We start from the raw sequence: 25,498 nt of genomic DNA, 5'->3' as shown, positions 1-25,498 counted from the left end.
GCCTGTGACATTGTGTTGTTGACATCATCATTGTGATGAAAGGCACCGCTCACTTCACACAAGTGTGAATTTAAGTTGGTGAGAAGGAATAATCCTGTTTGTAGGACTATTAGGTAGGCTATTGTCTTAACCTGCAGGGATGCTTTAGAGTTTAGATCCAGTAGAATGACTAAGCAGTTGCCAAATTATGCTCTGTTCCAGTCCATTCTGATTAAACAGAGTCAGGGTGCTGATTGCTGAAATTGTGCATGTTGGAAACACTCAAAGTCAGTCACTAAAGTGTGGTCCTTGCCTTGAGCGGGTTTTTAAATGTCCCCGTAAAGGGTGTGTTATGGGGATCCATGAAGTTAAAAGGTTTGAGAACCACTGTGCTACATGAAATGGAACAAATTCAAAGGCTTCATTAGTATCATTGTTGGTAAAACATGTGAAGGAAGTATGGAAGGTGCCCATAGGTGTGTGTGTGTGTGTGTGTGTAGTTGTGTGCATACTCTTAATGTGTACCGGACGCATGTGTAGCAGTAGCACTGTGCCATCTTTTGTGCTTTCAGCAATGAACAACCTTTTTTGAGTGGTGCAAACCACTCCAACAACCAGCTTTGTCTGTATCTATGTGTCTATGTACAGTATGTGTGTACCTGTACGTGGGACCCAAAGAAATGAGCATGGTTACTATGGTCACTGACATTACGTCAGACCACAGCTGATCAGGCTATATAAGACCTTGCACCACTCAGTTCACACGGGTGTGATTTTTCATTAATGGAGAATGAAAACATTCTCCATTAATGCTCAAAAGCATATGCCAATTGAAGTCTATTGCAAACGGAAGGAAAAGGACCCGAATACAAATAAATGTAACACCCAGACATTCTTTGCATCCCATCAGTGGAACTGCTGAAATCTGAGTGTGCTCCAGACTACCTTTTTAGTTTGATGCAAAACCTTTTCATATAGGTCCACCAGCATAAAAATGCTGGGTGCATCCATGCCCAAAATGGGTGCACTCTGGTGCCCACTGTATGGACACTCGCTGGGCGGGTTGAGACAAGGTAAGTAAAGTAGGACGGAGTGGCTCATGCAATCCTTTCAAATAGTAATGAAATAAACAAACACACAGAGACAGTTACATTTTTCCCTTTGTATTCAATTCACTGACAAATAAATGGATCCCAACCCTGCAATGTACATAAGTGACAGATAAAGACCTCCTCCATAATGTCATTTGGGAACTTCTACATACGATGGCTAGATAATTTAATAAATAGCTGTCCAAACAGTACAAACCAATAACACATAATATGGAAGAATATCTGCAACATAGCAAAAACGCCCACACATAATGCACACACGGTAAACAATGCAAGTGCTGGCTTTCATTGTCACTTGTACAATCTCCCAAATGCAAGATTACCGTTGTGACATAAAATGTGCTTGCGACATAATACTGCATACATGGGACAAGCAGGTAAATGCTAATCATCTAGGTTTGTTTCTTCCTGCTTTTCAAAGACTACATGGCCTAGTTTAGAAGTGTCTCACCAGGGTTTACAGACCCCGTTAAGATAGATTTCCTCTCTGCGATACAAAGCACAGTAATCTCAACTCAAGAAAGCTGAATGCCCAACTGTTGAATGTGTTGGCTCTCACTTTTGTCACAGTGATACAGTGACAAATGTTAGGCTAAAAAATTAAACGGACAGTACTAATCGTTATCTTCCAACAGGAACATCAACTGTGCCACCGCCAAAACTGCTGAAAAGTAGGATCGTCTGCCAATTTAATAATTCTAGGTCCCATTGCAACATCTAGCTCAGTCCGATTTACTGAAGAAATGTCAATTTAACAGGAATACGTCTCGATTTGGTTAAAATTAGAGCCCAACCGATATGTCAACTATTGACCGTTTTATGTAATTTCTTTGTTAATTATGCATCCTCATTCTTGTCCATGTCTTCATAAAAAGAACGTGTTTTGATCATTCTTTTTCAAAAATGTCGCACTCCTTGAAAACATATCAACCAAAACATCTGTATCGTGCAAAAAAAATCCGTCAGGCTCAAGTTAGATTTTCTGTCCAATTATACTTTTGGTAGTGCACTGTAGATTGAAGAATGCTAAAGGACTCTACAATCAAATGGTTTGCACATAAGACACTCACAAGACAATATAGCGCCCTACTGCAACACTTTTTTCACATTTCCCTTCCATTGATCCTTCCAAGTGAAGAACTCTTTTCCTTCCAGAATGCTAAGTCAAGCTTCTTCCAGTGTGTTCGTCCAAACTCGTACAAAATATAATATCGGCGCTCTTTTCAACATGGCTCATGACAAAAAAACAAAAAACTCTATATAAAGTGCTCTAACATAATAAAAAATAAAAATCCACAAAGGTGTGCGTGTCAAAGAATGTCACATTACGCTGCCGCCTACACGCTGAATTGTTAACAATGATTAATAAATAATCACTGCACTGCGCATAACAGGGCAAAATAATCATAATAAAAGAAACAATTGTATTATAAATAAAGAAAAATCTGACAGTGCACACAAAACCTATAGGATTCACATCTAGTCTGCTGATGGGAGACAACCATGCTCGTTATTGTCTGTCGCAGAGGAAATTACAATATATACATAAAGAACCACACAAACCCTACAGTCCCTGTTCTGGATATGGCATAATAGCTGAAGAGATATCGGTGTAGGACTAAGTAGTGTAAGTACAGACAATCGGGGGACCCCAAGTATACACTATATAGGGTTTAAGTGGTTTGACCCATTACAACCGGGAAAGCATCTGTGTTATTTTAGATTTTTGCGTTGGCTATTCACAAATAGCAGATGTACAAGCTTTCAGTGTGCCACTTCAGCATCTCTTCTTTTCGAGCTTGCTTAAAGTAAAACTTCAAGGATTTTTTTGATGACATCTGCTTGTACAGTACACCTGCTATTTTTTTGAAATGTTGAATAATTATTATTATTTATTTATTTTCCCTCAAATGTTATCTTCCGGAGGAAACCATATCAATTTGGGGGTCCTTGGCATGAAAAGTTTGATTGATTTAGAAAGCTTTTGTAGAATCGGCCACAGCTCTTCATGGGTAAAAAGGGAAAAAAAAGGGAAAAAAAGGGAAGAATATGGTTCTGTCCATGCATTAGCGGGGTCTCATCTTGGCTTTTGAGTCCTGGCCGTTCAGGCTAGATTATCCAACAAATAGCAGGGTTTACACCGGAGTTCCTCTGTTCATCTGGAATGCGTGTTTACGGAAGACGGCCCAACCGTGCATGCGGTCGTTGGTGGTGTGATGAGAGGACGTGACGTTTCCACTGGCCTCTGCTTCTCTTCCAAATCCCCCCGGAGCCTCTGGGAAAAGCTCTGGACCTATTTGCTTCCTTAATGGGATAGACAGAACAGAAACCAGAGTCAGGTATAGAGCAGGGTTTTGTGGGTGCCGTGGCACCCCTAGGGTGCCGCAGAAGTTATTTTCAATCTGTCCTAAATGGAAACTGATCTCTCGTACTTTCCTTGTGACATACTGTATCTTAGGGGAAAATATTTGTTTGAAAAAACAATGCCGTGGATGAAAATGTTACTTACAATATTGGACCTATATTTTACTTTTTTGATGACATCTGTATCCGCAACCATTTATTTTTTCCTTTCTTTTAATCCCACGATTTTGCAACCTTTTTTTCCACACAGTGTCAATTATCTAATGTAATCCTGGGTGTTACAAACCTGGGGAGAGCAACGGACTGACCTCATGCTTCGCAGTCAGCGCTACTGACTGCGCCACCGTGCCCTTATGTGAACCCATTTTAACCACTTTCAAGCTGGTGTAAAGTGTTGGGAACATGAGTTGAAGACTAGGAGAATACAGTATAGGTCCAGCAGAAGTCCAGGTAATTGACGTACGTATGTGTCATCAACAAAGCCGGTTTATTTAGGCCAATAATATAAACATCGACTATATGAAGTGCACCAACATACTATGGAGAATAATGTGGAAGTGTTGTCAGATAATATTGAGTACACACTGAAGCAAAGAAAAGGAAGCAGTGACCAACTGGCATTGCACATGCCAACCAACTGTTACACCGGCACCACTTTGGTCGTCATGTCCTTATAGACACACATTTAAAAAATAATGTCTTAAAAAGACAGCTTGAGTCAACATGTGGAAGAAGGAATTCATGTAGACAGTTGCCACTGCCTGTGTGCCCAGGTGGCCATTGTGCTTCATTATATACACGTTGGTCTGGAGTCAGGACATACATTACTAGTATACTGTAGATCAGTGGTTCCCAAACTTTTTCATGTCAAGGACCCCCAAATCGACACTAATTAGCCCACGGACCCCCAATAGATACTATATGCCAAGGACCCCCGTAAGAGAAGATTTCTACGGCTCTAGCAGTGATTTTCAACCATTTTCATTTCAAGAACCCTCAGGTTTGACCTGAATTAGGCAACGGTCCCCCATTTAATGGCAATTGTATTTCTGGGACCCCAATGTATATTGTAAAATCAAAGTTCATTTAACTCTGGGAGTGTACAAATGGAACCAAATGGACGTGTTAGGGACCATTTGGTTCCATTTGTACACAGTGAGTTACAGACCCATAAGGGTCCATTTGGTTCCCAACTATCATTTAGCTGGGGACCCCTAGGGGTCCCCGGACGCCACTTTGGGAACCACAGGTATAGATGGCAGTCACAGAACTGTACTGATAACATGAATCATAGCGCCACCTGCCGGTGACTGCAAGTTATTGCCACAATACGCTTGGAATCACGCTGCATGGTGGAAACCATTTAGTCGACCATAGTCGATGGTCGACTAAGGTTCATGCAGTTTACTCCGATCATGTGCGTTACTTTGCAAGTTGCTCTGGATGAGAACAACTGCTAAATGCCCAAATCACTCAATACTAGTGCTATAATAACATGGTGTCTGCATATAGGTTGTGCTCCCAACGTCCAACGAAGCGGACACTAACCTGCGATGTATTTTGCACCGATGAGCATCAACATGCTGCCCATGATGTAGAAGCCAAGTGGAGCGCTGCTGAAGATGCTGCTCTCAACTCCTGGGGGGGAGAGAGAGAGATTGAGGCAGAGAGCGAGAGAGAGAGAGAGGGGGGGGATAAATGTTTGTTTTTATTACAATCAAAAAAGAATTACAGTAGCCGGAACAGATTTTTTTTTTTTTTTTACACAGAACATGGCAATAACAAGTGCTTTTCTAACACACAACCAGTGTTTTGAATTAGTGCTAAATGTTCCCATAGTAACCCATTTAGGACGGGAACCCCTTTTGGGGTTTTTGAGGGGCGCTAGCCCCTCCGATATCCAGCTTTGAGGGTTTGTGTAAACACAAACATTGTCCTAACACAAACATTGAACCTCCATTATAACATGATTTTCATAGCCCTGTATATCTAAAGCTTCGAGCGCTGTCCATGGTGAGATGTCGCGCATCCCGACAATCGTAAATCATTTGTGACTTTGTCTCGCATCACGCCAGACATGTAACCATTTCTGACGAGAGCTAAGGGCTATGAGCTGAGCTACTGATCACTGTGCTCACAACAACAGCCCCCACCACACTGATCACCCAGAAATGAAACAGAGGAGCGTAGAGTGAGAGTGGATGGATGGCACAGGTTAGGTGTGCTTATGCTACCACCTAGCGGGCATCCAAAGAATTAAATGGCATTGACAATGAATGGCCAGTTTTGAGTGCGTGCGTAAACACAAACATTGAAGACAAAAGTGAGGACGCAAATTGTGATTGGCCGGAATGAGATGGTGTATGATGATAAGAGTGCCGCTCACTTTACACACGTGTGATTTTTACCTTTCAAGACGGGAACCCAGTTTTAGGTTCTTGTTGCCATGTACTGTACGTATGTATCTACACGCTCACACGTCACTAGTTCACAACGTGTTGCCCAGCTTGTCGACCGGCCATTTCTAGCGGAGAGGTTTGGTGTAGAGGGGATAAAAGGAGGGGGGCCCAGTATAGACCCCTGGGGCATCCCGTTCAAGGAAGTATACAGGGTTTGGGACACGATCACACCTACCGTTTACGTTACCAACAGGCTCCGTCGTCTCCCAGTTCATGGCTTTCTGGACTGCTTTCTTCCATCGCGCGTAGCGGAACTCGCTCTCTATGCGACAACACATGCATTTTATTGGTGTTAGCACACAGGTATGTAATTTACTGAGGACATCTAGTTTGTATCCATAGACATTGTGCATTCCTTCAGTAGAGTTCATATCAATATATACATTTTGAGAGACATTCGGTGACACATCTTCACTGTGTCGGGTGAAAACCTTGGAACCTTTGTACAGTACGTCCAAACCGTTACTTAAACATCTTCAGATGTCCACGGCCAGATTCATATCATTTACATACCAAATAAATATCATTTTGATATGCCAAGTGGCACAAAAAAGTTTGAGAACTACTGATTTAGATGGCATTTTATTTTGTAGAATCGGCCTCAGGTAGGGCTGTCACGATTACAAATTTAAGTTGATGATTAATTGTGACACAAAAACCCAAGAAATCACTGGCACTGGGGCCCCCAGTGGCCTAGTGGTCCAGGCGCATGCCACATATAGGCTCTGGCCTGACAGTGTTCGAGTCCTGTTCATGACAACCTTTGCTGCATGTCTCTCCCCTTTTCTCTCTCCCTCTTTCCTGTCATTCTTCACTTGTGTCTATCAATAAAGGCAGAAAAGCCAAAAACAAATCTTTTTTTTTTTTTTAAAAGAAAGGAAATCACTGGCACGATTTTTCATAATTTTTTCTTTCCAAAAGATTTACAAAATGGCGGAAATAGTTGATCTACAAGGTTACAACACATTGTAAGCTTGTAACAATTGTAGATCTGTTACAATTCCAAACATGCAAAAGTTAACATAAGTATAACTAAATTAATTTGAAATTAAATGAAAATGTTACTTTTCAATTCAAAAATAGCAAAAAAAATTGAATCTGGATTTCAATTCAAATATAGCAAAAATAGCAGATCTACAAGCTCAAAATGCGTTGCAGAGCTTGTAGAGCTGCTATTTTAGATACGATAGTAATGTGGCCCTCTGGAGTGAGTGTGGAACTATAGTGGCCCTCTGGAGTGAGTGTGGAACTATAGTGCACCAGATCATCATTATAGTACCTTCTGGGTTGATCTGTGGCTCAAACTTCTCTGAGATGACCTCGCTCAGGTCCTCGGGTTCCAGGCTCCACACGCTGACGCCTTCGGCGGCCCCCGCCGCCATGGCTGCCCCCAGAGCGGTGGTCTCAGGCATAGACGGCTTCACTGAGGACACACCATCATCATCATCATAATCATCAGTGTTGATTTTGACAGCCAATTTTGATTGAGTTTTAGTCGTAGTCTTTTGAACCAGTAAGACACCCTGAGGGCGAGAAGTGACCTCGCCCTTGCGTGCACGCATCCGCCTGGGTGACGGCAGAATGTAGAATCGGGACCTTAATGGGTTAGTCGATGCCATCACGTACCGACGGGGATGCAGAGGATGTCGGCCTGCAGCTGCATCAGCAGCCTGTTGGACGTCATGCCTCCATCCACCTGCAGCTGAGTGAGAGGAATCCCACTGTCCTGGTTCATGGCATCCAGAATCTGCGCACGCACCCACACACCAAATAGAGGTTTTCACAAGTCAAACGGATACATTTCAACCACCAGGTGCTCTCCAAGCGTGCTAGTAACGTCCAATTCAGACTCAGAGGGAACCACAGCCTAATGTATGGCCTCTGTGTCTTAGTGAGAGCTTATGTTCACAGTATGTCGTCATAGATATTTATGTGGGAAAAGAGAGAACTTGCCTCTCGTGTCTGGAAGCAGACAGCCTCCAGTGCTGCAAAGGCTATATGACTCTTGTTTGTGAACTGAGTTAAACCACATATAATCCTGAGAGATAGAGGGAGGGGGAGAGAGAGAGAGAGAGAGATTAAAAAAAGAAGAGAACACTGAAATGTTTTGCACACACATTTTAGGTGGGTTGCAAAGTTTCAGCCAATCAGGAGAGAGTTTATCAGCTTCATTCGTAAGCCCTAAACCAGGGTTCCCCAATTAATTTTCCTCAAGGGCCATATTTTGACTAGGGTACCAGGCTGGGGGCCGAGTCCGCACGCGTGAGGTCGAGGTCTTGCCCTGAAAATGAATTTTCAGGGCAAGACCCCATTTGAAAAGGATGTCCAGTTTGACATGCATAGGCTACTGACCCCCATTTTTTTTTTTTAATTATTATTATTCTTCCGCGGGCCGCAAGGGGGCGCTCTGCAGGCCGCAAATTAGACGCGGGCCGCCTATTGGGGAACCCTGCCCTAAACACACCAAAGGTTCGAGACGGTTTTAGCGTTGTCCCAGCGGTGTGATGTGTCCTGTTGCACGTTGACGCACGTCGTCCCAAGTGCTTCAACGCTTGGAATTCAATGGCCCAAACCACACCAAAGGGTCACCTTCATGGTGACCCTTTGGTGTGGTTTGGGCCATTGAATTCCAAGAGTTGCATACTCCTTGCAACCGTTTGGACCCAAGGAGTTGCATAGCGACCCTTTGGTGTGGTTAGAGCTTTACAGTGTTCCAGATCCAATTTTGTCTGCTCATTTCTTTGTGTCATCCCTAAAACAGACAGACCTATTGTTGTGGGGGACTGTACAGTACGTGAACGTACCCTCTTGCACTGGGTTCCCAGTAGGGGGCGTATAACCCGGAGAACGCCGGAACAAAATAACAGCCGTAGGACGTTCCTACCGACGCAGCCAGTTTCTCTGCGTGTGTGGGGAAAAAAGGGAAGGTGGTGGTGAAACATACAGTACACTGTAGCGAGGCTTCTAACTTTTCTGCCCAAAAACATGGTCAAAATGTAATGTACAGTATACTTTAGGCCCGTCACAATTACTGCATGATGGCCTAATTGCAATTATTTGAGATAGTCGCAATATTTTTCTCATAATCATATATCGTTTCCATGTTGAAAAATGTCCACACATTTTGTAAGCTGTATTTCCACTATTTTGTAAAAAATAAATAAAATGTGGATAGAAACAATTATAACTAGAAAAAGTGCCCTTCCGGGCACAGGTCTCCACCAGGAGGATAGGAGTGTGTGTGATGTTTGGCAAAATGTTTAGGAGGATGTTTTTTTTAATTTGTTTTTGCAACAATTTTCTTCATTTTGTTGAGGAAATGCAGAGCCAGATCACTCATAGCATCTCTAAGGATAGAATTCTGGATGAGCAGGACATGTGCAGCATTTTGTACAAAACGGGCCACTCCTGAAAACTTTGGAAGGCAATCTTAGCCAATCAGTGTACAATCTGAGAAATCCAACAGACTCGTCTTGATCACATGACTACAGAGATCATGTGTACCGTTTGCCATTTCTTCATACGCCTTTGATGGCAATTGGATGATTTGAGGCATTTTGTTCCAAAAATGTGTTTTGCAAAAATCAACCTGTTGGTGGCGCTATAACAGGCCAATGTGAAAAGGGTGGGATATATTCCTCAGCCTAGTAAGAAAATGTGTGAAAGATTTCACGTAAATTGCATGCTGCGTTCATGATTTGAGGCTTTTGTTCAAAACGGGGCAATCTTGCAAACTGTGAAAGCCAATTATAACCAATTAGGATGGAATATGAAATATGGGACAGATCCAACTTGAGCACATGACCATAGAGATACTGTGTAACGATTTGTGAGATTTTTGAACAGAATCTGGAGGAGTAATATCAAAAAATGTGTTTTACAAAAGTCGGCCTCCTGGTGGCGCTATAAAAGGCAGATGCGGAAAATGCAGGTCAAAGGTTTGTCCTCGGCCTCTGGGGAGTGTGCATGCAACATTTCACGCAGATCGGTGCAGTTTTAGGTAAAAATGTGAAAAGCTGCCTCATGGTGGCGCTATAACAGGCCGTTCTGGAAAATGTGGGGCAGAGGTTCATCGTTGGCATCCAGGGAGTGTGTGTGCAAAGTTTGGCATCGACCGGGTTAACGGTGCCGGAGATTAGCTGTTCACAGACGGACGGAAGGACGGAAGGACGGAAGGAAGGACGGACACACACACGGACGGAGTGCAAAACATACTCTCTCCCCATGCCTTCGGCCTGGTGGAGACAAAAATAATCTTAAATGTGTCAGTGATTTCTTTGTAATAAGTTATTTGTCATATCTGCCCTGAGCAATTTGTGATTACAAAGCCTAAAAGGCAAACAGAAATACAAATTGTAATGTTCAAAAACCATAATTAAATCGTTAATCGCAATTATTTGTGTGACAATTAATCGTCGACTTCAATTTGTAACCGTGACGACCCTAGTATACGTATATGGGCTGAAAACAAGCAGACGTACCAAGCTCAGGAGAGCTCTGGATGATTCCCAGGTTGTCTTGCAGCCAGCGAACCACGGCTCCTGCGATGGCCACAGAGCCCTGTGGAAACAAACCACCATAGTGAAAATAGACCACTGGTTCCCAAACTTTTTCATGTCAAGGACCACTAAATTGACACTATTTAGCCCCGCGGACCCCCATAAGAGATTCATTTTTAGGATTCTAGCAGTGATTCTTAACCCGTTTAATTTCAAGGACCCCCAGTTTGACATGCATTAGTCTATAGTTCTATACGGACCTCCATTTAATCGCATTTCTATCTCTGGGACCCCCAATTTATAATTGTAAAATCAATGTACATTTAACTCGGACAGTCAGTGTACAAATGGAACCAAATAGACCCGTTAGGGTTCATTTGGTTCTATTTGTACACTCTCAGAGTTACAGACCCATAAGGGTCCATTTGGTTACAAATTAAAGCGAAATAAAATCTCACGGCTGAACAATTTGGTTAGGCGAAATCCTCCTAATCTGCGATTTGTGAAACAGAATGAAAGGAGTTTTCATAAAACATTATTAATTGTATATTGTAGAAATTGTAGATTGAGGCTTTAACCTTTGCTTCTATGAAATATCTGAGCTCATGGGGGTTTTCTGGAACATTGAACATGTATTCTATCATTAGTTTGACCACTTCAAATACTATTTAGGTGTAAAATAACTAATAACCAAAAATAGGCTATGTACAGTATGATTCATGCATGCATAGCAGTCATGCTGACTTCTATGGAATCCAAATGACTGAACTCAGTTGTGGCGACTGAGAACTTTAATCCATGAATGAAGGCCATGGTGGTGTACCTCCAGTGCATAGCAGGCAGGTTTGTCTCGGCCAAGCTTGTACGCCACGGTGGTCAACAGTCCATGGTCGGACATCACAGGCTGAACAAGTCCACAAAAAGACACAACACATGAAGTCACTTGAAGTAACACCAAAGACATTTGAAGTCTAGTAACACCAAAGACATTTGAAGTCTGTAAAAGCAATATCTGCAGGAATTCTAGTGTTCTTACATAATGTCCTACATATAAATACATACTGTATGTAAATGTTCCTACAGAAAGGGAAAAATCACACCAAAAGTAGGTACTTCCAGGGATGTAACAGCACAATGTAACACTCAAGAACTATAATATTCTGTTTGTTTGTTGTCTAATCCAATCGAAAAGAGAACCCGCACACTCACTGTATGCTCCATAAGGTATATTTATTGACGACGTTTCGAGCCAAGGCGCTTCATCTGGTCAAACTCGACCAAATGAAGAGCCTTGGCTTGAAACGTCATCAATAAATATACCTTTTGGAGCATATGAGTGTGCGGGTTCCCTTCGCTTTTCCTATGTCACTTTTTGAACGCAGCACCTCCACGAAGTGATGTGCGTATTTTACTATAGTTTTTGTCTAATCCAATCCACTTTATTTATAGAGCACATTTAAAACCAAAGTGCTGGAACACTAAAGGTGGCCTTACACTAGCCGATTTTTTTCAATATGAAATCTGATAGCACCACACACTACAGGATAATCGGAGCGGGGCAGAGCAAATATCAAACATTCTTGATGTTGATCGGGCCGATCCCGATCGCGCTTTGAGCGGCCCCGAGCAGATCGATTGAGTCGGGCACCCCCCCGAGCGTCAAAAAATGCCCGATTATCGGCTAGTGTAAGGCCACCTTAAGGCCCCGTTTCCACCAAAATAAGTTCTAGAACTGGTTCCGTTCTTTCATCACATCTGCATCTTCCAACCTGAACAGAGACACGCCCACTTTGGTTCCCACTTCAGGACAAAATAATAATTTTTTGGTTCCAGTTCCGAACCAACCTTTAATTAGGCGGGAAAAGAAAATCGGCACCGGTTCAACCCCGGTGGAAAGGGGGCTTCAGTAAACAAATACAAAATACTAAGAGTAAAACATCAGGTGAGCAAACACACAGAAACAACTGTCTAACGGAAACAGCAACTCTCATCAATCTGAATCATGGAAAATCAAGGAGTACAAGTGAGTTTTCGAACGTGATTTAAACACACGCAAGGTTTGAGATGCTTGAGATGAGACTGTGCGAGTGCTGTATTGAAGACATGGTGGATGACAGTCAAGGCAACTAGTTAACATACCTTAGTTCCAGTGTTTAGAAGCAGAAAGCAGCCAGTTCCATACCTGAAAGAGACAGTGAGGAGAGGTTCATTGGATTATTATTATTTTTTTACACCATAGAGAACCCGTTAACTACCTGAAGCCTAGTGTCCCTATTCTGAGGCGAACATTTGGCAAACCTAGAAGAACATTCAGGGAAAATAGAACATTCGGCAAAAATAGGCCATATAAGTTCACAATGCGTTGTAGGTCACCACCTAGAATATTGTCTCCAACTCTCTTGCCTCATTAATTACCGATTGATCCAGAATTCCACAACAACACGTAACAAAAATAAACAAACATCTTACGTGTTTTTGGCCTGTCCGTCCTGAAAGCACATCTGTCCAACGAGCGCTGCTGATTGGTCCCCGAGACACTGTGTTTGACAAATACAAGGAAATTATTGGATGGAGAAACGTACGCTTGCTTACAATGCACAAACAAAAAGAATGGAGTTGAATTAATCAGACTTTTAATAAGAATACATTTACTTACCCCTGAAATAGGTATACCTGTGAGAGCACCCGATTTCTGTCAAAAGAGAAGTTAAACTAAGATTAAGTTGAACTAAGGGACTTTTCTAAATTAACAGATTTTGACATGTAGCATTTTTTCAGAATGTTTTTAACACTATGGGATGAACATTTCCTTGTTTTCTTATGCAAAACAATACAAACTTGAAATTAAACTGACTTTCAGACTTGTTCAAACAAGTCTTAGATACCACAAACAATAGTAATAACGTCATATCGGTTTATATTCATCTCTAAACATTCATGCTATGTCCCCCCTGTAGTGATCACAGACACTGTTTTGGGAATAAGCATAAGACTTCAAAATCTAAAATAAAAAAACAACAACAAGTCTGACACCAGTGTGCCACAGAGGAGCAGAGGCAGAAAACTTTCTGAACATCACGTACAGACACAGACCAACAATGTAATCCCCAAGTCTTGCTGACATGGGGGCGAAACAAAATGTCTGTATAAACAATATTGAACCACACAAAAGCCAAAAAGCGAACTACACTTTGTTTTAGCCATGTGCACAGTATGTCAAATAGATCTACTGTAACCTTTTGAACATAAAAGATATTCTATGGATGGAGAAACAGTGTGCGTGTGGGGGGGGGGGGGGGGGGGGGGGGGGGTGGAAGTGTGGCTGTGAACTTGCATGGATCAAATGTCTTCACTCTTCCTGGACTTCAAACGAAGACGATGACACTGACAAGTCTAGGTCAGTTTAACAATGACACCGACATGTCTGGGTCAGTGCATAGTTTAACAATGAACAATGAACAAATGTTGAACAAATGAACAACATTAAGCTGGGGTGACAATTAGACACAAATGATTAACGATGCTTTACATACGAATAAAAAAATTGTAAACCACATGACGGCCAAAATGTGACTATATCTGTCGGGCAGAAACCGTTCATGTCCATATTCTAACTTTATTTGTCAATTAACGCCCTAATTGATCATACAACGGTGTCACAAAAAGCATCAATTGTAGCAGATCTACTTTTGATGCTTTTTTAATTTGAATCCTGAAAAGTAAGTTTTGGACATACTGTATGAGGTTTCCACCTGACAAGAGACGATATCTAGGACGTACGACTTCAGATTTGGGCAGTGCGCCTTTTTGTTCTCTAATAAAACCGTTTAAAAGTATAAAACGGACAGACACACAGACAGATTCTATTATAGTCGGCTGGACTCCTGCAGAGCCACAATGTAATAATAATTATAATAATACACTTTGCCCAAGAGTGAAGAGATTTTTGGAGTGTCTGTGAGGGAGAGATAATCTGCCAGTGCGGTAGCCGAGTAGCATGCTTCAAGTCTGAAAGAGGCACAAAGTGGGATGACGACGGCCAGTGGCCATCCAGCACATTTCCAATGAAGGGGATTTTATACACACTGTAACAGGGATTCGAACCCGGGTCTCTAACATCTATCTACCACTTTACTAGAGGGGGAAGGGAACGCCACCTTGCCCAAGGGGAAGCCCTACTCTGCATATAAAATGGATACCCAACTATGATACATACATACCATACTACTTTCCAACTACAGTACACATAACAGAGGTGGTAAGGGAAAAGGGGAAATTTCACATAATGCACATTATGTGAAATTTGTATTCTGGATTTAAGCCCAACTAATACGGAGCTACAGTACACAGGAGCAGTTCGGGGTTAAGCGTCTTGCTCAGGGACAGTTCAACACAAAGACCAGGGCCAGGGGGGTGAACCGAACCGAACCGAGTCAGTTCTGACTCTTAGACGGTGACTCTCTACCCATTGTGCTATCTATATTCTATAGGCTTACAGTACATCACTCTCACAGCTATTAAATGGTGCGACTAAATGGTGCTGTATATCAGTGGTTCCCAAAGTGGGGTCCAGGGACCCCCAGGGGTCCTTGAGGGAGTTCCAGGGGGTCCCCAGCTAAATGATAGTTTGGAACCAAATGTACCCTTATGGGTCTGTAACTCTGAGAGTGTACAAATGGAACCAAATGGACCCTAACAGGTCCATTGGTTATAAATTGGGGGTCCCACCGTCCCAGAGATAGAAATGTCATTAAATGGGGGTCCGTAGACTAATGCATGTCAAACCTGGGGTTCATTGAAATTAAACAGGTTGAGAATCATTGCTAGAACCGTAATACAAATGTTCTCTTATGGGGGTCCCTGGCATACCTTTTCAAATGGTGGTCTGTGGGCTAATTAGTGACAATTTGGGGGTCCTTGACATGAAAAGGTTTGGGAACCACTGCTGTACATAACAGTTGCCAACTTGCGGTGGTGATAGAAGCAAGAGATGTATGTTAACTGCAGCTACACTTTAAAACCACTTTAACCAAAAACAATGCGTACTCTGGGCTTGTCATAATGTGGCGAACATTCCGCAAAAATAGCCGATCTACAAAGCTCACAATGCATTGTGTAGATGGGAAAAAAGAAGGAAAATGAGCCAGGTCTAACGCAAGATCTGACTGTCACACCACAATTTCCGTCACGCTTCACTTTGCTGTTAGTAAACAGATAACTAGCAAGCGGGACAAGTAACGTGTGCTGGGTTTCAGGCTTGGAAATGCACTGTTGTGATGGCTTGTTGCTTTGGCCTCAGAGAAGCAAGTTTAGGGCAGGTTAAGCTTGCGTTGGTAAGGTCACGGGAGGTGGTTATTACTTACCCGGCTAGAACATATTTTCTACCAGTGAGAGAGGAGACAGACATGGTACACACAAAAGTAAAATGCCTACAACGACTCCTCAAACAACCCAGCATGCACTTAAAAAAGGTTTATAGCACACATGGTAATAACACAAACAAATTCACCGTTCGCCTGTTGCACATAACGTCTCCATTAAGACGTGTTGACTCCCACAACTTTCAAATGCTTCCGCCTACCTGTCCATAATTCAGAAGCTCTGAAAGTTACTAAAATAAGGCAGGATAGCCAGTAATTTACCCACTTAAATGTTTGCTTCTGCAGTCACGCAGAAAACAAATTAGCTCAGCTAGCTTGCTAGCAGAAATGGAAATCAAAATGGTATTTTGGATTAATTTCATTCTGAACTTCACCGTCTGGTGGAAGATGACGGTGGAAACTTTTTTTAAACCCATTAAAACCGGGAAAGCATCTGCATCATTTTAGATTTTTGCGTCGGCTACTCAAAAATAGCAGATGTACAAGCTCACAGAGCATCACTTTGTGCAGCCCTGTGAGCTTGTACATCTGCTGCTTATTTTGTAACATTTTTGAAAAATCTTGAAATCTTGTGAGAACTATGGATTTAGAAGGCATTTGTAGAATCGGTCTTAATGGATTAATTGGGTGGAATCGCATTTGAGGATTGTGAAAGTGATAGGCTAGCTTGAGAGACTACACAGATATTTAAAGTTTTTCACAACAAAGTCAGACTCACGTACACATCAGTATGTTATTACACTGGTGAAATGTTTTTCACCATTAAGATCTACTGTATGCATTATATTTTCCCTAAGACATAAAGATGAGAAGTATCCTTCCATGACAGAGGGTTGTCACAATTATTACATAATCGCAATTATTTGGTCATAATCGTGTCTATGTTGAAAAATAATCATACATAAAAAGCTGAAATAGCTGATCTACAAGCTTACAATGAGTCACTTTGTGACACGTTGTAAGCTTGTAGATCTGCTACCTTTTAAAGTATAAAATGTATTAAATGCCAGTAATTTCTTGGTATATTTCTGTTATTTGTCATCTGCTCTGTGAACTTTATTACTAAAAAGCAAACGGAATTGTTCTATTCATATTGTTCCAATTTCTGATGCCAAAAACACAATTAAAACGCAATTATTTGTGTGACAAATTGACAATTAATCGTCAACTTAAATGTGTAATCGTGACAGCCCTAGACATACACCATTTGCTAAATGTTATGTCTATTTCTAAAACATAACCTGAAGCACAAATGTAAAACAAAATATATGGTTGGTTACTTAAACAGGGGCAGTAGGTTAAATACAAACACACCAAAAACATAACTACGTCATCTAGAACTTAACGATAATACATAATAACCATGTGCTGTCTTGTAAAGTGTCGCCGTTTTGTTTTTCAAATGGATATGCAGGCTTTTGAAAGGCATGTGCCCTAACTTCAGAGGGAAATCGTTGACAGACTTACCATTAAACCGTATATTTCTGAGGAGCTCCTCACTTTTGGCAATATCTCCATTGGAATATCAAAGTATCTGTAGGTAATTGCGGAAAGACATGGAAATATTACACATTGTTAACAGTAGAAGCTGTACTAGTATTACAGTATTCTTATGGTTCTTTTTTTGAGTGGTGTTATGATCCCCTCCTACATCCAGCTTTTAGTTTCCGACCACAAACTTAGTCTTAAACAAAACTCCCATTGACAATGAATGGAGGACCACCTCTGTGGTGGTGTGCAGGGACATTTCTGCACCACCCAAGCTCCTTATTCTTATGGTTCTCATGGCGAACGTACTTGCAAAGGTCCGGGTCCCAGTCCATAGTGTGAATGTTGAAGAGCATGGTTCTGCTGGCGTTCGTCACATCAGTGCAGTGAACTCCACTGGACTTCCCTCCTGTCAGGCACTGCAAAACCATTGTCATCTTTATTTTAAAAAGTCAGCACCATACTCAGTTACATAGGCATTAGACAGCACCATAGTCAGCACATTAGTCAGCTACATAGCCTTGCGTTCACAGCAACGCTCTTTCCTACCTCAAGGAATTACTCTCCCTAAAACCCTTGACTCGCAACCTCCACTCTTCAAACACTAACCTCCTCAAACTCATCATGACCAACCTATGCACCATGGCGAACGGGCCTTCTACTTGGTCGCTCCCGAACTGTGGAACGTCGTCCTCCCTGCCCACCTGAGAGCACTACACGGTCAGTTGACTCTTTTAAGAGAGGACTAAAGACCTACCTTTGTAACAAAGCATTATTTTAGCTACACTGGTTTTACCTCTAGGCTCTACTATGCCCTCATGTTTTAAATGTAGCACTTGCACTAGCCTTGACGACCTTACAGGCGTTTAGCAAAGGCTAAACTTATGTAATTTAGATTTATAATTTAGCATTTCATGTAGACGTAGCACTCTATAATGTATATGCATAGCTTCACTGTACAGATAATCTACTGTTAAGACAGATATTAGGTTCTTAGCTTGCTTATTATTCTTGATGACTATTTCTATGTATTTAATGTATTTGATCTATTGTGTTGTTCTTGCTTACTGTAAATCGCTCTGGATTAAGAGCGTCTGGATATGCCTAAATTATATCACTTTCTTAGATGTTTTTAGTGGTGTGATGATTCTTCTTTTTATTTTATGCAGCAGAGTTACAGCAGCTCATGAGCCACTTCAGCGAGGCATGCCACTACTTTGGACTCACAATCAGCCTGAAGAAAACACAGGTCATGGGACAGGACGTGGACTCACCACCCAACATCAGGATCTCCAACTACATATTGGAGGTCGTCCACGACTTTGTGTACCTGGATTCAACAATCTCAGACTCCCTTTGTAATGACCAGGAGCTCAACAAGCGCATTCGCAAGGCAGCTACCACCATGTCCAGACCATAGAGTATTAAAAGGACAGCCCTCCGCTATTCAGTTTCAGTGGAAGTTGCTCAGTGGAGTTTTGAAGCACCCGGAAGAACCGTCTACTTCCGCATTTTGGGCACCAAATTTTGGTGTCCAAATTGAAAAAATGCGGAAAATGCGGAAGTGCAAACGAGCGCCCCGTGCAGTTAAACCCCAGCTGCACGGGGTTTCCCGGTCATAACTCCATGGGTCCGCCTGCATTCCCACCTCTTACCACTAGGGCCGAGTGCTTCAACGTTGGAGAGCCTCACTGGGGCCTTGGTCCAGACTGACAAACAGGGTGTGGAAGCTGACACAGCGAACCAGTCCTAGAGAGCATGTGTCATGAACACCCTCCTGTATTGCAGTGAGTCCTGGACATTGCATGCTCGTCAGAAACGCAAACTTAATGCCTTCCATATGCGCTGCCTTAGACGCATTATGGGCATCACCTGGCAAGACAAAGTGCCAAACAACAACATCCTGGAGAGTGCTCGAATACCCAGCATGTACAGCACACTAAAACAGAGATGCGTGTGCTGGCTCGGTCATGTGGCGAGGATGGAGGACGAGCGGATTCCCACCAGGGATCTCCTTTATGGAGAACTAGTTCAGGGAAAACATCCTTTAGGCAGACCAAAACTGCACTACAAAGACGTCTGCAAGAGAGACCTGAAGGCCGCAGCATTGGTTTCGCACGGCTTGGAGACGGATTGTTGAGGACGGCCTCTCCAAGTTTGAAGAGACGCTCGCCCAACAGTCCGCGGCGAAGAGATTGAGGCAAATGTCCCAAGACCAACCAGACAGGCCAGCATCAGTCTTCCCCTGTGTGAAGTGCGAAGGGATTGCAAGGGAAGGGATTGCAAATCTCACATTGGTCTATTCAGCCACACTCAACGCTGCACCAAAAGCAGAAGTACCCCTATCCAGAGCGCAACCTCCCGAGACTGACGGATGCCAATGATGATTCTTCTTTTTATTTCATGCATTTGCTTACTGTAGCACTTTGAGATTCTTACGAATGTAAAGTGCAATCCATTATTCTTACCCAGATGAGCCAGGAGTCGATGGTACCAAACATGGCACGCTGAGAGCGGATCGCCTCCTGGACCTCCTCCACGTTGTCCATCAGCCAACGCAGCTTCACAGCGCTGAAGTATGTACTGATGGGAAGACCCGTCTTGTGCTGCAGGGAAGAAGGAACACCCAAATTTGTTTTAATAATACTTATAATAAATGTAACCATCACAGATTAATTAAAGCAAAGAAAACAGTTTTTTTTTTTGTCGCGCCACCCTCCCTCACACAAGAGCTCTGTTTCCTAAACGACAATACGTAGAGTACAGTACAGTAGCAACTGACCTTGAGGTGGTTCATATTTCTACCAGGGGTTTTGCTGATGAGTCGCTCCACCGTCGACTGGGTCCGCATGTCCAACCACACTGAAAGAAAAATCATAAAAATATTTAAGGCAAAAGAGACACAACTTTGTGAATGAGCGGTGCCTTTTTATCACTTCTATTGCTACCGTTCTTATTTTTATTTCATCATCGGATTTTTCCTCGCTTTTTCAAATTCCTCGTCTTGCATGGAAAATACACTAGAGTTAATTTGAATGGCTGGCTGACTGAGGTGTACGTACAGTATACAGATCATCAAATGGATATTCGTTGTTGCTTACTTTGTTGTTGCTTAGTTTTGTTTTTGAGTGGTGTAAACCACTCCTACAACTGGCTTTGTTAGTTTACGTGTCTGTCTGTTTGTCTGTCTGTCTGTTCGTACCAAAAAATGAGCATGGTTGCTATGGTCACCCAGTTCACACGGGTGTGATTTCATTACGTCAGACATTACGTCAGACCACAGCTGATCAGTCTATATAAGACCTTACACCACTCAGTTCACACGGGTGTGATTTTTTACAAAGTGCCCTGATAAATATCCAGGGGGTAATTAGTTCCATTACCCATAGTATTATTTAGTCATAAAGTCAATGAGAAAACAGCATTTGGATCAGTGCAGGAAGCATGGCAGAAATGGGTGGGATTTTACTGTGCATGTGATGAAAAGGTGAATTATAGCATGTTGTGTTGGCATCTCTTATTCACACTTTACCAATAGCGTTGTAGAGAGGTTCTCCTGTCATTTTGTCCCAAACCACAGTGGTCTCCCTCTGGTTCGTCACTCCAATAGCTAGAGAAGAGAAAATAACACTGGGTCAGCGCTGCAGTTTGGATAATGTGCCTCTTAACCAGGGGTAGGGGAGTATACTAGCCTAGGCCCTCTCCTTTTCCCCTCTACACCAAATGTCTTCACTGCAAATATCCGAATGACAAGCTCACATCATGCCACTACTGTGAAAAGGGACGTTGTGGTTTCATGTGCATAAGGTTAAGGAGTATTTTGTTGCGACCGTAGGTCACATTTACTATGAAAACCAGCATATCCGTGCGTTAGTCACACCTCCATATATGGTCACGCCTTGTGACATCATGCCTCGTCACTCGTGACATCATGCCTCCATATATGGTCACGCCTCGTGACATCACGCCTCCATATATGGTCACGCTTCGTGACAAGTCATGTCACCATATATGGCCATCTCCATATATGAAGATCATGACACTGACCTCATCTAACCCTGGATACATGGAGAAGACTGGATCATCACCTATATCTGCATATACGGAGCCGGCCAGCAACTCTACATCTGACCTCAAACCATAAGATCTATATGGAGCGGACCTGTTCTGACATATACATCTGACCACTGAGATTTGTCACAGACTTGTGAAGCCCTCGCTCATGATTATACTCTTCATTGCGTGATTGGTCGGACATCTCTGACCTTTTGTAGCATCAGTCATCAGTGCATGAGTAAAATTTACTTTTTGATAATCTATCTCCAATGTATTATTAATGTGCCCTGTTTAATGAGCCCAGTGTTACTATAGGCCCTATAGTATAGGGTCATACAAGGGGCTTCAATGGGCTGTCCACGGGTGTAATTTGTACTGCCCTGCTAGTTGTCATTCATTACAATAAAAAATCTAAATACTGTACCTTTGATGTTGGAGATGTCAATGTTGAGCTGGGTGAGTTTCTCACACGTTCTCTCCATGCATTCGTACACAGAGTTGAGAATTTCTTTGGGGTCCTCCTCCACCCATCTGAGAAATGCAGACAACAGATCACACCTTTTCACATGTCCGTCAGCATTCTCCAAAGTATTTTTTGTTTTGTTTCGTCATGTCAGTAAGAAGAAAATGACGTCATTGGGGAGCAAACGGACAAACACCCCAATGACTTTATGAAATTGGGCTACTGACCGTGCGCAAAATAAATGTTTAGGTTTGCAAGATTAGCAACGGACACAAACAGACAGCTAGACTGCTGCAGAGACACAGATGTAATTTGTTTCTTTTTTTCTTAACAATGCGTCAACATGCAGAAGGCAGTGGGCTGACGAGAAGAGTGTGGCCATCTTGGAATGGGAAGATTCACAGTTTGATCCCAGGTTCCACCTGGTTTCATACCAAAGTGTACCAGAACGCTCTCAAAACAGTCACCTCGGGCGTACAGCCGGCGGAACGGTAGAAAGGTGTCTGGCTGGTAAACCTAAATGAAACCTCAGTAAAAGGTGAAAACTTAACCCTATTCCTAAACGTAATCCCAGTAAAACTATGCCGAACCTTAAACTTATTTTTAACCTTATCCTCAGTAAAACAAATAAAAGAATACAATAAAAAAACAGCTCCTGTTGGATGAGAAGGTTGGTGGTTGCCTTTGCCTCTGGTGTATGAATGTATGTGTCAATGGGTGAATGTAAAGCACATTGTGCCGATTTAGAAGGTTTTTTATTATAGCAATATAAAAACAAGTGTGATCCATAAGTGAATCTTTTTTTTTCCTTTTTTACTCCATCCCTAATGTAAATACCATACTTGTTATTTTCTTTTGTCATTTAATGTTGCCTGATATTCTATCCAAATAGTATCCATGTATTGTACAAACTTACCCTTCTTTGGGGAAGCTCTGTTTGATCTCCACTTGATGATGGCTGAGCAGTTCTGCTGTTTTGGAGTTGAACACCTTCAAAAGATGGAAAAAAGGCACATGGTTTAAATCTAACCGTTTAAGAATGTGTCACCAACTCCAAACCGTTTGTTTCTTATATTTAAAATATTTTTTTGAAAATAGCAGAACTACAAACCCACAATGCCTTGCTGTAACGGTCACTGTAAAGTCTACTCTGTAAGCCTACATGCAGACATGTCACACCTGTTTCTGACCACCAGGTGATGTTACTATATTGGTCTACACACTTTGGACTGCCCATTCCTAACATATTTTATATTAGGGATGCTCCAATCAGGTTTTTTGGGACCGATCCCGATCACCGATTGTTTTTCTCATGATCGGCCGATACCGATCTTGTGCGTAAGGGGAATATTCGAATATTTTCAAAATTATTATATGTCAAAACCTACGTCAAAACTGTTCCCGTGTTTGGGGAGGAAGGGGAGAATGTTTAGGCCTGTCACAAAGATGCAAAATGTTATTATACTTTATATCTGATCGACATTTATACCACTTAAATGGTGTAAATGATCGGTTTCTCCAGATGAGGGTAAATTGCCGATCACAGATAGGGTAAATTGCTGATCACCGATCGAGTCTATTTTATATCAATATATACATTTGAGAGAATTCTGCCTGTGTTCACAATCGGGTGGCCAAGTCATAGACCGTAAAGTATGCGTAAGTGCAGTTTACGCCTGTGCGGGCTCCCGTAATCAAACTGTCTTGGCAATATTGTTGGGGAGGTGGCTCTATACGGTTTACAAATACGATAATCACTCATAAGATACAGTCTGTTTCTGTTGAACATTTTACTAATTCGGCAGCAGTAACATTAGCGTTTTCTCACAGTCAGTTGATTCTTCATATCCATAGGAATCAAACCGCTGGGATCATTTGTTTATTTTTGGAACACAGTTTTGACGTGATATGAAATGGGAATTCAGAATGAGGGAAAAAACATGTGTAGATGTGTAAATGACCTCAGACTTCATGATTAAATGATAAAATTGCATAGGCTTGCTTGCTAAAACAGCTGTAAAAAATATGTTTAGTAGAAATATAACATTATAGATTCACTGGAATAAAGGCTAGTAAATATCAGGCGGTAATGTAATCATAGCTGATGGCTAAATAAATACGATTGTAAGAGCAGATAGTACAATAATACAAAGTACACCCGTCCCAATTTAAGTCTGCTCATATAGGTTCCTGCCAACAATGTAACACACACACACACCTTGTGTGATCCTGACAGAATTGACATTTTATTAGCCCCTCTCGGGACCCCCGTAAAGTTTCTGACATTTGGATGTCTTTACGGAGGGTCCCTTTGCATCTATTCCACGCGGAATGGTATACAGACATACATACCGTCGGAAAAGGCCGTGCTGCGGCCTTTGGGTGGTGGTGAGATGTTTCAAAAGAAGCATATATCTGCTATAGGAGACAACGGAAACCTCAGCGAATTTTCATTTGGCGCAGAAGCCGTTAAGTACTTTGTTTGACCGTTTTGGCTGCTGTGAAATTCTCTCTTCCTTCCTTGACTTCCTTATTGACATCCCATTGTACCGCCTCCAGCACCGGGGCTGGCTAGCTGCGTGTCCCTACGTTCCTGCCTCTGATCTGCTCTGTCGCAGCTAGCCAGTTCCGTTGCTGGAGGCGGTACAATGGGATGTCAATAAGGAAGTCAAGGAAAGAAGGAAGAGAGAATTTCACAGCAGCCAAAACGGTCAAACAAAGATTAAAAATACTTAACGGCTTCTGCGCCAAATGAAAATTCGCTGAGGTTTCCGTTGTCTCCTATAGCAGATATATGCTTCTTTTGAAACATCTCACCACCACCCAAAGGCTGCAGCACAGCCTTTTCCTACGGTATGTACGTCTGTATACCATTTCGCGTGGAATAGATGCAATGGGACATCCAAATGTCAGAAACTTTGGCATGAGAAAACTAATGTTTTACATTGCCAAAGCAAGTGTCAAATCTCTCTCACACACACACACACACACACACACACACACACAATCACTCACACACACACACACACACACACACACACACACACACACACACACACACAATTGGGGGGGGGGGGGGGGGACTATAGTCCTTTAACATGGGTGAGTAAGAGTATAGTAGCCAGTTAGCACAGTGTCTCCAACCCTAGTGGAGCTGGTTAGTTAATAGTTAGTAGTATTAGTAGTTATAGTATGTCTCCTACTAGCCATGGTTCACATGACGCTCGTACTTCTATGACAGTCAAGTCATGTTTCAGGGCTAGTCTCCTACCAGGAATCTAGTGGAGCTGGGTAGTAGTAGTAGTAGTTGTTATAGTACTATTAGTATGTCTCCTACTAGCCATGGTTCACATGACGCTCGTACTTCTATGAAAGATTGACAGTCATGTTTCAAGGCTAGTCTCCTGAGTCCTACCAGGAATCTAGTGGAGCTGGTTCCCTGGTCGATGGCAGCGACCAGCGGTCCCATCAGAACTCGGTTGGAGGACGCCGCCATGGTGCCGTTCATGTGCGGTGCTCAGTGGGTCAGTGTGCCCGCGGTCGGTCGGTCTGTCCGTCCGTTGCTAAAGCAGCCTGCTGCTCAATGACACGCACGTGTCGTGCAACACACACACACACACGCACCGGTCAGTCACGCACCGGTCTATCGAGTAGGGTAATCTGGATTTGGGTCGCGGTCATTGTGCGTAAAACGGTG

At 42.5% G+C, this 25,498-nt stretch overlaps 1 protein-coding gene across 1 annotated transcript; it reads right to left on the bottom strand.

Moving 5' to 3' along the window:
• Nucleotides 1–1,121: 1,121 nt before the first annotated feature.
• On the bottom strand, nt 1,122–25,498 carry LOC306917670 (glycerol kinase 3-like). The gene is made up of 20 exons (XM_079495960.1): nt 25,217–25,498; nt 22,718–22,791; nt 21,763–21,869; nt 20,815–20,892; nt 20,065–20,144; nt 19,751–19,888; nt 17,592–17,701; nt 17,262–17,328; nt 13,070–13,105; nt 12,883–12,950; nt 12,553–12,595; nt 11,237–11,317; nt 10,396–10,474; nt 8,719–8,815; nt 7,868–7,952; nt 7,541–7,661; nt 7,194–7,337; nt 6,090–6,176; nt 5,004–5,093; nt 1,122–3,395 (listed from the first exon to the last, which is right to left on the bottom strand). The coding sequence occupies exons 1-20, from the start codon at nt 25,307–25,309 to the stop codon at nt 3,385–3,387; spliced, it is 1,689 nt and encodes a 562-aa protein (XP_079352086.1). The 5' UTR covers nt 25,310–25,498; the 3' UTR covers nt 1,122–3,384.

Source organism: Electrona antarctica, assembly GCF_951216825.1.
Source record: "Electrona antarctica genome assembly, chromosome: 24".
In the NCBI taxonomy this organism is placed as follows: domain Eukaryota; kingdom Metazoa; phylum Chordata; class Actinopteri; order Myctophiformes; family Myctophidae; genus Electrona; species Electrona antarctica.
The sequence above is the reverse complement of the archived record's forward strand: the minus strand, read 5'-3'. Positions and strand labels throughout refer to the sequence as shown.

Excerpts from the sequence above, each read along its gene's own strand:
- LOC306917670 (XM_079495960.1), bottom strand. The coding sequence starts at position 25,309 with ATGAACGGCACCATGGCGGCGTCCTCCAACCGAGTTCTGATGGGACCG. Across the intron at positions 11,318-12,552 it reads TTCTAAACACTGGAACTAAG|CCTGTGATGTCCGACCATGG; the intron begins GTATGTTAACTA and ends GGACTTGTTCAG. Across the intron at positions 7,338-7,540 it reads CATCCTCTGCATCCCCGTCG|TGAAGCCGTCTATGCCTGAG; the intron begins GTACGTGATGGC and ends GTGTGTCCTCAG.